Source organism: Galeopterus variegatus, unplaced genomic scaffold (genome assembly GCF_000696425.1).
Source record: "Galeopterus variegatus unplaced genomic scaffold, G_variegatus-3.0.2 Scaffold3029, whole genome shotgun sequence".
Classification (NCBI taxonomy): domain Eukaryota; kingdom Metazoa; phylum Chordata; class Mammalia; order Dermoptera; family Cynocephalidae; genus Galeopterus; species Galeopterus variegatus.
Genome location: NW_007729140.1, coordinates 227042 through 242923, shown reverse-complemented (window position 1 = coordinate 242923; position 15882 = coordinate 227042). Strand labels below are relative to the sequence as shown.

The 15882-nt window shown below is 34.7% G+C and overlaps 1 protein-coding gene across 1 annotated transcript in view; it reads right to left on the bottom strand.

The window, feature by feature from the left end:
• Positions 1–5506: 5506 nt before the first annotated feature.
• The window catches only part of COG6 (component of oligomeric golgi complex 6), an 86491-nt gene continuing 76115 nt past the window's right edge, over positions 5507–15882 (bottom strand). The window contains exons 17-18 of the mRNA XM_008583758.1: positions 13687–13766; positions 5507–5714 (exon numbers count right to left, since the gene is read on the bottom strand). Coding sequence (XP_008581980.1) covers positions 5567–5714; positions 13687–13766 — 228 coding nt within the window. The 3' untranslated portion in view covers positions 5507–5566. The remainder of the gene's footprint in view (positions 5715–13686; positions 13767–15882) is intronic.

The following is a 15882-nucleotide window of genomic DNA, read 5'->3' as shown; positions in this document are numbered from 1 at the left end:
TGAATTTTTTGTTTCAGTTATTGTAATTCTCAGGTTCAGAAAAGTTTCATTATATAATTTTTTAAAGTATGACTTCAAGTTATTAAAGTTATAACTTTACAAAACCTTTTTATAATTTTTATTGATACTCTTCATTTGGTGAGACATCCTTCTCATGCTTTCCTTTAGTTCTTCAGACATGGTTTCCATAAGTTCTTTAACATATTTAAAGTAGCTAAAGTCTTTGTCCAGAGGGTTCAGCATTGGGGCATCCTCTGGGATGATTTCTATCGACTGCTTTTTTTCCCCCGTCAGCCATACTTTCATTGAGTGCCTTACCATTTTTTTTTTTGCCATAGTTTGTTGTTGTTGCCTTTTGTAGCTGTTATATTTTAGTGACTTTCATGAAATCTCTCTGTAAAATAGTGCTGATGTCAGAATACTGCTTACATCAGAATAGTGCTCATGTCAAAATAATGCTAATGTCAGAATAGTGCTGATGTCAGAATAGTGCTGATTTCGGAATAGTGCTAATGTAAGTATAGTGCTGATGTCAGAATACTGCTTACCTCAGAATAGGACTGATGTGAGAATAGTTCTAATATCAGAATAGTACTGATGTGAGAATAATGCACTTATTATTCTGTGTGACCACTTAAGTGTATGATTCATTAGCTTAGTTGTCAGCTAATGACTGGACAGAGATTTTCTTAAGTGCCTGGAACCAAAAAATTGCTCAGTGTTTGCTTAAGGGCTCTGTATAAATTTGGGGGCATGCCTTCGATATTTAGCCAGACAGCTTCTACCTTGTCTTCAGCTTTCACTTCATGCTTGCACAGAGCCTAAAATCAGGCAGAGGTGAGAGCAGTTTAGGGTGTCTCTGCTCTTCCCTGAGCATGCACACAGTCCTGAACATGTGCATAACCTTCTAGATACCCAAGAATACATAAGTGCTTTTCAAAGTCCTTATGGACATCTCATTTCTAACCTTTTTTCCAAAGCCTTTTAGTTAGCTTATTATTTACCTCAACTGTTATCCATTGCTTCAGGCAGCAGTGACTACTGCCACCCGGGTAGTGACATTAGCACTGAGTTCCAGTTAGGTAAGATAAAAACAAACTTTTCAAATGTGTCTTTCAGGGAGCCATCAACAGATCAAATAAGGACAATCTTTTCAGATCAGGTCTATGGTGCTCTGTTAAGTACCAGAAATGTGAGATGTTCTTTTCAAGGCTACTGCTGAGCTTGGGAGCAAGGTATACAACTAGAGTAGCATAAGTTAAAATACCACAATGATAATGCTTGCTGTTCTTACCAAAATTCAGGTTTTTTAAAAATAACCCAGGTTGCTGTGAGCTTTTAGTTTCCAGAGCTCTGAAAAAGTTGTTTTTACAGATCTTGGGGGCCACTTTTATTGTTTTGATGGAGAGGCACTATTTCAAATTCCTTAATCTGCCATTTTTGCTAATGTCATCACTCTGTAATATAATTTTACATCTTAACCAAATAGCTAGTTAATAACCTAATCATTATGATGACCTCAGAATAAAAACTGTACAGTTGCAGCTTGAAACTTTATCTGTGCTCTCCACCTCTTCAACTGAGTTATAAAGGATGATGTTAGTTCATTTTTTCCCTTCTTACCTACATCTACAAGTACCTATCAAACTGTGTTATGTTTATGTATAATACATGTGGCTATCTCTGTGAAAGACTGGGAATTCCTAATCACAGACATATGATCTGGTGATATTTACAAACTCTGGTGCTTATCACAAAACCTGGCCCCCAGTGGGTACTCAATAAATGTATTCAATAAGAGTAATGAAAAAAACAATAGCTAACATATATTGAGTTCTAAATGCTAAGAACTGTCTAAGCAAAATTTTAAACTACTTTTTTAAATTGGGAAATATGCAGACAAGAATTCATGTAATATACATGGAACATTTAAAAAATGTTTAAAAAAATAAGACATAACAACTCTGCAATAGAACATGATCAATAACTTCAGTATATCCTGTATTTTCCTCTTCATAATCTTGAATTGTGTTCATCATTTCCTGTTTTCCTTGTAGCTTACCACATGTGTATCTATGAATAATTTTGTTGTACCTTTTATACAAAGTTATATAAATGAAATCCTACTATATTATTGTGATTTTCTTTTCTTGCTCAACATTATGTATTTGAAAACCATTCATTTTTCACTACTGTAGAGTATTCCATTATATGGATATATCTAAAAGATATGTGAGCTAATGTTAGTCAAGACAGGATGGGTTATGCTGAGATAATACACCTCCTAGGGGAGAATAAAAATAGAAAAAGTTTCCAGGATCAAGCCCCAGAGTATCCCAACTTTTAGAAGTCATGTAGAGTCAAAAGAGCCAGGGAAGAAGGTTGAAAAGGGGGTTAGACAGTAAAGTGGAAGGAAAACTAGGAAAAAGCAGTGATATAGAAGGCTGGGAAGGATAACATTTTAAACAGAAGTGTGTGGAATGCTACTGAGAGTTCAAGAAAGTAAAAACAGAGAAGAATCCATTGGATTTGGCAACGTACAGTGCTGATGGAGATCTCATTAGGTTAGTTTTGGTGTAGTGGTGAGAGGCTGAAGCCATATTGGGATACTTTAAAGACAGAATGAGAAATAAGAAGTACCTGACAGCATGTGTGAACACCCATGAAAAGAAACAGAAATGAAGCCATTAGGAGCCGAGAGGTGGAGAGTTTTAAAAAATATTATGAACACTACATGTTGTGTATCCCATTGAGAATAATCCTATAGAGAGGCCAGAAGTAACTGGTGAAGTAAAACGAAGTGAAAACCCAGAGGGGCTCAGAGATGACAGAATGGGAGCCAGAGCACGAAGTAAGGGAACAGCCTGTCACGGGAAGAGGGATACTGTCTCCAGGGCAAAGGGAGGGAAGACGGAGAAGGCGGTGCGGTATTGGAGAGTAGGAAACTGAGGGAGATTAATATCACAGCTTCTATTTTCTCAGTGAATTATGAAGAACATTAACTAAGAATGGGGGTGAAAAAGTCATCTTGAAAAGCGGGAAGGTGAGTTTCCAAAGAGACAGTAAAATTATGAAGCAATATGGGGTGCCTATCTTAGTCCATTTGGGCTGCTACAACAAAATAACTGGGAGGCTCATAAACAAGAGAAATCTACGTCTCACACTTTGTGGTTGGGTAGTCCAAGATCAATGCACTAGCAGATCTGGTGTCTGGTGAGGCCCACTTCCTCACCAAGCAATATGGGGTGCCTATCTTAGTCCATTTGGGCTGCTACAACAAAATAACTGGGAGGCTTATAAACAAGAGAAATCTATGTCTCACACTTTGTGGTTGGGTAGTCCAAGATCAATGCACTAGCAGATCTGGTGTCTGGTGAGGCCCACTTCCTCACTGCTGGCTGTCTTCTCACGGTAACCTCACATGATGGAAGGGAGGAGGGTCTCTCAGGCCTCTCATAAGAGCACTAATCCCTGCCAACCTAATCACCTCCCAAAGGCCCATCTCCGAATACCATCCTCTTGGGGGTGAGAATTTAAACATACGAATTTGGGGGGAACATAAACATTGAGACTATAACAGTGCCCATTTAAAGACTGTAATCATGAATTTAAAATCTATCAATCTGCACGTGTGATTCTTCCCAGGTAGTATGCATCTGCTCAAGTACAAGCACAAGGAAAGAAATGGAAAAGTTCAACTAGAGAAGGGTTTTGCCAGGCAAATACTTTCTCTCTCTGAAAAAACGGCTGACATGCATTTTCTAAGTTATACTTTTGCCAAATCAAAATAGTTCAAAATGCAAATTATGAAGTGCACAGCAAATCTAAGTGTTATGCTAATGGATTACCACTCATAATCTTCTATTTTGATTTGGTTCTCAAGATCATGATGCCATATTCTGTCTGCTGGTATTTCGTTGGTTATCTCAGTTTTGCCCTATATTATACTTCCTTTTCTATTAGTACATTTTCTAAAAACACATCAATGAAATATATAAAAACACTGCAATGACTGCTGCTCTAGAAAGGGCTTAATATTTTATTTGAGAAAATCAGGTAAAAAGAAAAATACATCTCTTCCTAGAAAACAAAGGAATTCACTAATGGCAAGGTATTAATCCTTTTTCACAGTAAAAATAAATTATGTAAAATTTAAGTTCTTAATTTATATTATACATTATTTTGCATCTTTTGTACATCACACATACTGACAGAAAAAGATTAAAAATACAGATTTATACCCAAAATGGATGATATATAATCACTTTTGTTCCAAAAGAATATTAGTTATAAACAATTATAAACTTCAGACAGATGAATAGGCCATATTCTATAAATACTAATTTGTTACATATTATATAATCTACTATAAATATTAATTTTATGTTAGTACTTCTCACAATATTTTGAACTAGTCCATTTTTTTCTTGTGCCTTAGTTTTCTTATTTATAATTTAGGGACTTACCCCTTTTTATAGATTTACCAGAAATTAAGACTTTTTGCTAGTAAGTAGTTACATCAAACACATTGAAAAAAAATTTTTTTAAATATAGTGATTTTTGAATCTTCTTCATAGGTAAAGTTCTAAAGAGTCCAAATCACACTTTGTGAGGGGCTATCACAAAGAGAAGACACACTGCCCATTAGCAACTCTTCCTCTGGCAGTGTTTCTTAGTGTTCAAGTAGATCAACATTTCTTCGTTTTGAACACTACATGAAATTTGTAATTGGTTGGATTTAGGATCCACACTGTGTGACAAATACCTACCTCTAGACACGAAGCTTACATGCAGCTCAGGATGCCTACATACTTAAAACTCACTGGAAGCACTGAGCTCCACCTTGAGTTCCATTCAGAGCATCCACAGAGTGGAATCCACCCTACTTAAATCACTTTTTGCTCTTTTTTTCCTTTGTTGAGTGTATATTTAAAAATCACATAAATTGTGTGCAGTCAATTATGTACTGTGTGCTAAAGTAAAACAGAAAGGAGATTCACTGCCATGTACACCAGCAGCACAATCTACTGTTATTTTTCTCTCTTCTAACAACCCTTTAAGGATAGTTATTTTGGGGGCAGACCATAGGCTAGATTCAAAAAAGCTACTAAGTACACCTACTTACACTAATAAGAAAGCAAATGAATCTTTAGGTAAAAAGACATTTATTAGATCATATCCTCATACTAATTCTTAAATTTAGACAAAATTTTTACAGCTATTCATTTAGAACTAGTCTGATTAAAAAACCCCACAAATCTCTCATACTACTTTTTGCCATACATTTATGATCCAGAAGAGGAGAAACTTCAGAGCTGGAGAGGTGGCTTGCAAAGAATGTTGCATCTCTCTGTATAGAGTAGATAAAGAGCAATACTAACTCAGGTCAATGTGTTACTTACTTCCATGTTATTGAGACCAAAAGAAATTACTAGGAAATACATACAATCTTATGATACAAAGAAAACTCTAAGTATCAAATTTCAAAGTAAAGATTAACAGACTAGAAGACAAACTTCAGTGTTTTAGGCATACAATATTTTGCTAACACAATCAAATACAATAATCATGAGAGAAGTGTCTGCACTTGGTGTGGTGATCGGTGTAGAATGCTCTCTGGATCTTTGTATTCATTCACTGGATTCATCACAGCTGCATACACTTCACTATAGGCTCTGCAGACTAATTCTGTAGACTGTTTCACGATCTGCTCTCTATTGATAAACAAACAAAATGTGAATACATCATCTGAAAAAAAATATTCGCTAAAAATTGTAAGGAAGCTTCATATTTGAATCAATGCATTTCACTTTCATAATTATCATATTTATATTATTCTAAATCAATATACAACTACACAAGTTACATGATTTTGGGATAGGACATATTTTTTATATTTATTAAATTCTTCTTCATTACTTTGTAGGTTCCAGAAGGCAGGGTGTTTTGTTCACTGCTGTATCCTTAGGGCTAGAACAGTGCCTGGTATATAGTGGATTGCTAAAGAACAAATGGAAACTGTGACCCATCATCAATGCACTGATTTTGCAAAAGTGACTGATAACACTTTAAGAAAGATGCTCACAACTACTCAAATTTATCAACACTTTTTCTTTTAGAAAAACTTACAATAAACTGCCCTTTCACCTGCAGCTCCTACACAAACAACCACATCTCCCAGGTTTCTCTTCATCTCTCCTTATCACTGAGCTAAAATGTGATACTTGCTTACAACAAATCGTAGCATTCCCACCAACTATACATTTCTATAAAAGCATAGAAAAGAAGATATAGTCTTGCAAATGCTTTGAAAATTACCTAGCTAGAAAAGTATTATTGGGTTCATTAAATCTGCATCACTTCTCTCCACGTTTTCATGGCATTTGCTTCCTGTTATCCCCTGCTCCTTGTACTATTTATATATCATTATATCTAGTCATGAGAACACTGGTACTGATTTTATAGATTTTTATGGAAACTAAATAAAGAATGCGTCCTTCAACCTTTACACCAAGACCCACCTTCCTTGTAGTGTTTCCCATTTCTGTTAATGGTATAACCAGGTCCCATCAACTCAGTTCATGTTCTAACATCTCTTCCTTGGAGTACACAAAAACTCCTATCTGGTCTTCCCCCTTCCAGTCCCTTCCATATACAATCCATCATAAGCACTGCTGTTAGATTAACCTTTCTGAAGCATATTTCTTATACCTCTCCCTTAACCTGGTGCTTTCAAGGAGTTTCAATGGCTTCCTTTGATTTCAAAGTTGACATTCCTTCCCCCACCGTTCAAAATCCTTCTACTTTGTGTATCACTACTGTAATCCTGCAGTCCAACGAACTCCCGACTGTTCCCTCTGCCCTGGTCTTGCTAACCTCAGTTCCCTTGCTCACACTTCTCCATTTGCCTAGAATTCCTCTCTTACTGCTTTTAAATGCCCTTAATGTTCAGCAAATATGTAATCTCTCTTCCATGAAGTCTTCCCTCATCTTTGGAACTAGAAATAATTACTTCCTTTTTGGAATGTTCGCTGCACTTTTTCTGTTCCTCTCTTATGGCATTTACCACTCAATTTACATTAAAGCTTCTGTATCGTCTTGATTCTTTGATCCTGACAGCTTTGTGTTAGGAAAGGAGATAGTTCACCATCACAAGCATATAACAACTGCAATATAACCCAATTCAAAATGTCAAAATACACTTTAAAAAATCTTTGGAATTACAGAAATATATGATGTTCACATCTTAGTTGTCCTGCAAAACTTCAAGTAACTTGATATTGTTCATGTTCCTATGTGCCTACTTTGAATATGATGTGTGGTCAATAAGTGCTCACTGAATGTTTGAAGAAGAAATATATATTTTTTAAAAACTTTAAGGAATCCTATTCTGGGCTCATAAGCCACCATTCTTTTCCACAAGTATGGAGTTAAGTGACTATCTCAGGCCAAGCTTTTTCTTCACATAGTCAAGAGTAAGCTTATGTGACTGGCCAGACTAACACAATAGTGAGGGTGGTAATAATAATATTGTGTTAGTTGCCACACAAATCAATGCCATGAAATCACCATCAACAGAATATATTCTTTAGGCTGTTTTTCTAGGTGTTCTTTCTAGCTGTTCTTTTCTGATGACAATGGCCAAATTAATATATTTGTAAGACTATCAGTAGACATGTGCATCTGTGGTGTATAAAAGTACAAAAATAGTTCGATGGCATAAGGAGAAAAGTCCACTTATGATCTTGGATCATCAGTACTTTGTTCTCATGGGATCCAAACTCTTGGAGAATTGAAGCAGCCTGACATTGTCCCGAAACTGTGAAAGATTCCAAAATGAGAGTGGGGAGAAGGAGGAAATGCTGAATAAATTCTCCGATCAGACCTTTCTGCTAGAAGGAATGATAGTAGAAACTGGTTTAGAAGCCTATTTAACCAAACGAGGCTTCAAGACATTTTTTGATCTACTGATTAGTGATCTTTCCTATAAATAATTGAGCTTAGCAATAAATGCACCAAAATGATGTAAAAATTATTTTTTCGTACATGAAATAGATGGTATTTAAAAATTTGTTAGGTGTAATATACATTTGATACCCATTTTGCAGCAAGTCAGATACTGAATTTTAGAAATAATATTTTTAGTTCTTTACTCAAAGCAATATGACAGATTTTGGAGGGGTGTATTAAGCATCGATTACACACACCTCACACTCTAAAATTATATTCGATCTGAACGCAGTGTATATTTGATAGTATATAAGGAGTACACAGAAACAAGGCTATTCCTTCTCACAAGAAGTTTAAGGTCAGAAAAAGGTACAATAATGAATATCATAAAATTTTTAAAAATCCAGAGTAACTGGTAAATGAAGAATTATGGAAAATTCTGAAGTAGTAAAATTTAAGTTTTATTTCTAAGTCCTAATGATGAAAAATTTTAAATTTACTGAAATTTAGTTGTAACTCAGGACACATTTTTGTTTCTAAACTAAATTAGCTTACAAATATCTGTAACTCACAGACAGCTGAAAAATCATTGTAAGTCTGCAACAGAGAAAAACATAGCAATACTGCTAAAGCACAGATAATTAAATAAAACCAAGCCAATAAAAGCAAGCAAGAGTTTATAATTTATTTTAAATTTTGGTGTTTTATGTTATAGAGCTTCTTAATTCTGCTCCTCGGTTGAAGAAGCTATTGAGATAAAGAAGGGATTAAATAATGAACACAGGTAAGCTGGAGAAGAGAAAGAGATAGCAAAGCTGGTGGAGAAAAAGAAGACTTGATGGCAGTGGGTCTTAATTCTGCTCCTCGGTTGAAGAAGCTATTGAGATAAAGAAGGGATTAAATAATGAACATAGGTAAGCTGGAGAAGAGAAAGAGATAGCAAAGCTGGTGGAGAAAAAGAAGACTTGATGGCAGTGGGAAAAAAAAAAAAGGGAAGGAAAAGGAACTTTTCCTCTTGGCCCCTCAGCTAGCTGCTAAAGCCAACGGGACAGAAATAAAATAAAAAGGGAGATTCTCTAAAGTGAATCTGAATCAAACTTGAACTGTAAAGAGAGAGAACTCTGGCTGATAGTGTGATTCCTCATTACTAGACAAACATGAGTTCACTCGCCACTACCAACACCAGGTATAGGTGCCTACACTCACCTCCATTAAATGTTTGCTAATGAATTCTACATGGAACAGCAGAGACAAAATGGTATAGTGCAGAAATTACTGTCAGAAGACTTAGACTGTAGTTGAAGCTCTGCCACTGCCACTTAATATTGTTGCCTTGAACAAGTAATTTAACTTCTAGGACTACTTTCTCCACTGTAAAACAAAGTATTGAACTAGATAATCTTTTTAAGATACTTTCAGCTTTTAAATTATACTACTCCACTAAGAGTTAAGAATATTTTAATGAACTGCTGTTGAAAAAAAAACCTCTCCCTTATTGTGTCTGTCTACCTACCAACACACACATACATACACATACATACGTACACACACATTATTTTGGGGAACTGGGTTCCCTAAATAATGACTTATGATAAGCATATCAGTTATTTGCATATAAATGGATGTTTCTGTAGTGCTAAAACAGTTTTACTTTCTTGCCATTTTCTATCCTTTTTATTTACAGTAATAATTACCATGTAAATTTATCCTTTATCTTAAAAAGTATATGTATCTGTCTATCTGTCTATCTACACTGTCTGCCTCACTGTTGTCTTGGTCCAAATTATTTACTAATCACTAGTATCATATATGAAATAGAGTCTCAAATAATGATGAATCATTACAGCCATAAATAATCAATGTCCAAAATGGGAAAGTTTCAGATATTCTATAACTATATCTAAAACGACCAACAAATCAACCCAGTCATGTGCTTCTGAATGCTTGGAATTTCCTTATCCACTAATCACCCCAGGTACAAGGAGAGCACCCCAGGTACATAGAAAGCACTTCCTACACGGGTGGTTGAATGGAAAGAAAAAAAAAGTATAGATAATGTTGCCTAATTTCCTACTTGTAGACAATTTCATCAATATCTTTCTTAAAATCAAGGTTAGACTATAAAATCTCTCAGTTTCTTCTAATTGTAATATTCTAATATTTTAATGTACAGTTCTTTGCCCTGAACATAAATATACAATACTGAACAATTTTATATGTACAGAAAACTGCTTAGGTCCAAAACAGTCTATAAAAATAGTTCATCTGCACTGAACAATGAATATATTATTGATCTTCCATGACATATTCAATGTCATTCTGACACGTTTATTAACATAAGGGAATTAATTTGGTATTATGGCTATATAGCTCATATTATATTTAGAGTAATTTAAAAAATCATTTACTAATTAGAGATTTTGGAATGTCATACAGGCAAGGGATAAGTAAGGGCAAGGTCAGGTCAGATCTCTTGGGGTACAGAGGCAGAAAAAAAGGTTGAAACTATAAATCTTCAATGGTAAATTTTCTATTCATGAAAATAAATTTTGTCCAAGAAAAGTACTTGATATTTAAAAATTTTTAAATATGTGAATATTTGCCAACTTCTTGGAACCAAAAATACTTACTTTACGGTTGCACTTAGAAGAAAGTTCAGCTGTGGCATTAACAGGTTGTCTGGAGCTGACAGATAGCGATCAAATTGAACCTAAATGAAATAGGGAAATGCAAAACATAAAGTGTATGTATTTGTGAACAAACATCTCAAATATAACCATCTCTTTTTAATGATTAAATCTTAGAAAATATCCCATATTCCAAATAACTAAATCATTGTGTTCAAATTAACATTTCTTAAACATTCTAACTAAAACATCCTAAAACTATCTTCTTTTTAATACGAGGGTGCTTCAAAAAGTTCATGTAAAAACAGAATGAAAAGATAATACAAATCTTTCCATGAACTTTCATATTTATATTTGTATTTTATATTTTGTATTTGTATTATCTTTTCATTCCATTTTTACACGAACTTTTTGAAGCACCCTTGTATAGTCAATACTAGCAATACCTACTTTTAAAATCTTAAATCCAAACCATTGATTTCACCTCTGTCAGCAAGCTTTTGAGAAATATTAACAAGTCATCAGGTTTGAAGTGTACCTTACTTCCTTGCATCTACTACATTTGTTCATTAATTAATTCATTAGTTCAACTAATATTTATCCAGTACCTACCAATAGAAAGGTACTTTATTAGGTAATGGAAATATGATGATGAGCAAGAGGACAGTCCCTAGCTTCACAGAGTTTATGGCCTGATGAGAGAGGTATGAGGATACTTCCAAAAGTTTATGTAGAAACTGAATTAAAAGATAACATGAATCCTTCCATCAACTTTTGAAGACTCCTCCTATTAAGCAGATAATAATGTAAATACTCATACTATTACAAACAATGTTAAATGATATGAAGGAAAAAAGCAAGTTATCATAAAGCACAAACTGGGACCTAGTCTATGAGTTTGGCAAAAGCATCTCTGCGGAAAGGATGTTTGAAAAGAAATCTTTTTTTTTTTTTTGTCTTTTTTTGTGACTGGTAAGGGGATCGCAACCCACCAGCCATCTCTATATAGGATCCGAACCCGCGGTGGGAGCGCTGCTGCGCATCCAAGCGCCACACTCTCCCGAGTGCGCCACGGGGCCGGCCCGAAAAGAAATCTTAAAGATGAATAGACATTAAGCTGGGGTAGGGGATGGGGTTCAGGGACAGGAGACGGCATAAATAAAGGGAGTGCGCCACGGGGCCGGCCCGAAAAGAAATCTTAAAGATGAATAGACATTAAGCTGGGGTGGGGGATGGGGTTCAGGGACAGGAGACGGCATAAATAAAGCTTGCGGAGAAAAGGACAATGGCTAGATAAGTAGAGATCACATAGGACTCATATGCTTATTTNTCTTAATTCTGCTCCTCGGTTGAAGAAGCTATTGAGATAAAGAAGGGATTAAATAATGAACACAGGTAAGCTGGAGAAGAGAAAGAGATAGCAAAGCTGGTGGAGAAAAAGAAGACTTGATGGCAGTGGGAAAAAAAAAAGGGAAGGAAAAGGAACTTTTCCTCTTGGCCCCTCAGCTAGCTGCTAAAGCCAACGGGACAGAAATAAAATAAAAAGGGAGATTCTCTAAAGTGAATCTGAATCAAACTTGAACTGTAAAGAGAGAGAACTCTGGCTGATAGTGTGATTCCTCATTACTAGACAAACATGAGTTCACTCGCCACTACCAACACCAGGTATAGGTGCCTACACTCACCTCCATTAAATGTTTGCTAATGAATTCTACATGGAACAGCAGAGACAAAATGGTATAGTGCAGAAATTACTGTCAGAAGACTTAGACTGTAGTTGAAGCTCTGCCACTGCCACTTAATATTGTTGCCTTGAACAAGTAATTTAACTTCTAGGACTACTTTCTCCACTGTAAAACAAAGTATTGAACTAGATAATCTTTTTAAGATACTTTCAGCTTTTAAATTATACTACTCCACTAAGAGTTAAGAATATTTTAATGAACTGCTGTTGAAAAAAAAACCTCTCCCTTATTGTGTCTGTCTACCTACCAACACACACATACATACACATACATACGTACACACACATTATTTTGGGGAACTGGGTTCCCTAAATAATGACTTATGATAAGCATATCAGTTATTTGCATATAAATGGATGTTTCTGTAGTGCTAAAACAGTTTTACTTTCTTGCCATTTTCTATCCTTTTTATTTACAGTAATAATTACCATGTAAATTTATCCTTTATCTCAAAAAGTATATGTATCTGTCTATCTGTCTATCTACACTGTCTGCCTCACTGTTGTCTTGGTCCAAATTATTTACTAATCACTAGTATCATATATGAAATAGAGTCTCAAATAATGATGAATCATTACAGCCATAAATAATCAATGTCCAAAATGGGAAAGTTTCAGATATTCTATAACTATATCTAAAACGACCAACAAATCAACCCAGTCATGTGCTTCTGAATGCTTGGAATTTCCTTATCCACTAATCACCCCAGGTACAAGGAGAGCACCCCAGGTACATAGAAAGCACTTCCTACACGGGTGGTTGAATGGAAAGAAAAAAAAAGTATAGATAATGTTGCCTAATTTCCTACTTGTAGACAATTTCATCAATATCTTTCTTAAAATCAAGGTTAGACTATAAAATCTCTCAGTTTCTTCTAATTGTAATATTCTAATATTTTAATGTACAGTTCTTTGCCCTGAACATAAATATACAATACTGAACAATTTTATATGTACAGAAAACTGCTTAGGTCCAAAACAGTCTATAAAAATAGTTCATCTGCACTGAACAATGAATATATTATTGATCTTCCATGACATATTCAATGTCATTCTGACACGTTTATTAACATAAGGGAATTAATTTGGTATTATGGCTATATAGCTCATATTATATTTAGAGTAATTTAAAAAATCATTTACTAATTAGAGATTTTGGAATGTCATACAGGCAAGGGATAAGTAAGGGCAAGGTCAGGTCAGATCTCTTGGGGTACAGAGGCAGAAAAAAAGGTTGAAACTATAAATCTTCAATGGTAAATTTTCTATTCATGAAAATAAATTTTGTCCAAGAAAAGTACTTGATATTTAAAAATTTTTAAATATGTGAATATTTGCCAACTTCTTGGAACCAAAAATACTTACTTTACGGTTGCACTTAGAAGAAAGTTCAGCTGTGGCATTAACAGGTTGTCTGGAGCTGACAGATAGCGATCAAATTGAACCTAAATGAAATAGGGAAATGCAAAACATAAAGTGTATGTATTTGTGAACAAACATCTCAAATATAACCATCTCTTTTTAATGATTAAATCTTAGAAAATATCCCATATTCCAAATAACTAAATCATTGTGTTCAAATTAACATTTCTTAAACATTCTAACTAAAACATCCTAAAACTATCTTCTTTTTAATACGAGGGTGCTTCAAAAAGTTCATGTAAAAACAGAATGAAAAGATAATACAAATCTTTCCATGAACTTTCATATTTATATTTGTATTTTATATTTTGTATTTGTATTATCTTTTCATTCCATTTTTACACGAACTTTTTGAAGCACCCTTGTATAGTCAATACTAGCAATACCTACTTTTAAAATCTTAAATCCAAACCATTGATTTCACCTCTGTCAGCAAGCTTTTGAGAAATATTAACAAGTCATCAGGTTTGAAGTGTACCTTACTTCCTTGCATCTACTACATTTGTTCATTAATTAATTCATTAGTTCAACTAATATTTATCCAGTACCTACCAATAGAAAGGTACTTTATTAGGTAATGGAAATATGATGATGAGCAAGAGGACAGTCCCTAGCTTCACAGAGTTTATGGCCTGATGAGAGAGGTATGAGGATACTTCCAAAAGTTTATGTAGAAACTGAATTAAAAGATAACATGAATCCTTCCATCAACTTTTGAAGACTCCTCCTATTAAGCAGATAATAATGTAAATACTCATACTATTACAAACAATGTTAAATGATATGAAGGAAAAAAGCAAGTTATCATAAAGCACAAACTGGGACCTAGTCTATGAGTTTGGCAAAAGCATCTCTGCGGAAAGGATGTTTGAAAAGAAATCTTTTTTTTTTTTTTTGTCTTTTTTTGTGACCGGTAAGGGGATCGCAACCCACCAGCCATCTCTATATAGGATCCGAACCCGCGGTGGGAGCGCTGCTGCGCATCCAAGCGCCACACTCTCCCGAGTGCGCCACGGGGCCGGCCCGAAAAGAAATCTTAAAGATGAATAGACATTAAGCTGGGGTGGGGGATGGGGTTCAGGGACAGGAGACGGCATAAATAAAGCTTGCGGAGAAAAGGACAATGGCTAGATAAGTAGAGATCACATAGGACTCATATGCTTATTTTAAGGATTTTAATTCTCATCATAAAAGCATTAGGAAATTACTGAAGTTAAGTAGGGGAGTAATCTGATTTAAGGTTTAAGAAGCTAAATCTGGCTATTGCAAGGACAATAGAATGAAAGATTGTAAATGGTAACAGTAGATGTAAGAACACCAATTAGGTAGCTATGGCAGCAGTTTTAGACTACAGAGACAATCAAGGTGACAGAAGTAAAGACATTTGAGAAAGTCAGTGTAAAATCATCAGGACCTGATTAATGATAGGAATGAAGGGGCTTACTCCCAGATTTTGGATCTGTATAATTTAATTCCTTATATTAACATAATGCAAACCTGTATACTTCACACACTTATTTAGTTGTGTAATAGCTGCATTCCTTACTAGATAAGGTCTATTTTCATTTCCAGTTCTTAACAATATGCCTACAAAACAGCAGAAACTTGGTTAATAATTGTTGAAATGATATATGGATAGATGTTCTTACCACTTGAAAGAGGACCCAGATTGTGGGCAGGGGCCAGTGTTAGTTTTGAACTAGAAGTGCCTTAGAAAAACCTCCAATTGGGGGCAACGAAAAGCTGTATATAAAACCATGGATCCATACAAAATTCAACCAAGACTTTGTTTCTTTAGAGACATAATACATTCAATTTAATTGTTTTTAAATTAAGACTATGCACATAAGAATTTTTAATGGCGTTTAAAAATATTTTGTAGGTTATATTATGGACTGAATATGTGTCAGGAGAGAAGGAGAAACAGAGGGAGGAAACACATATTTATTGAGTACTAATTAATGTTACTAACATTTGTGTGTACATGTATTCATTTTTTGGGGGGGTAAATACCTTAAAGTGGAATTACTGAATAGTATGGTGATTGTATAAATAACTTCCTAGAAAACTTATGTTTTTCATAACAAATCTAAAATTACTTCATTTTCATTTACTTTTATTTGAGCTTTTTTTTTTTTT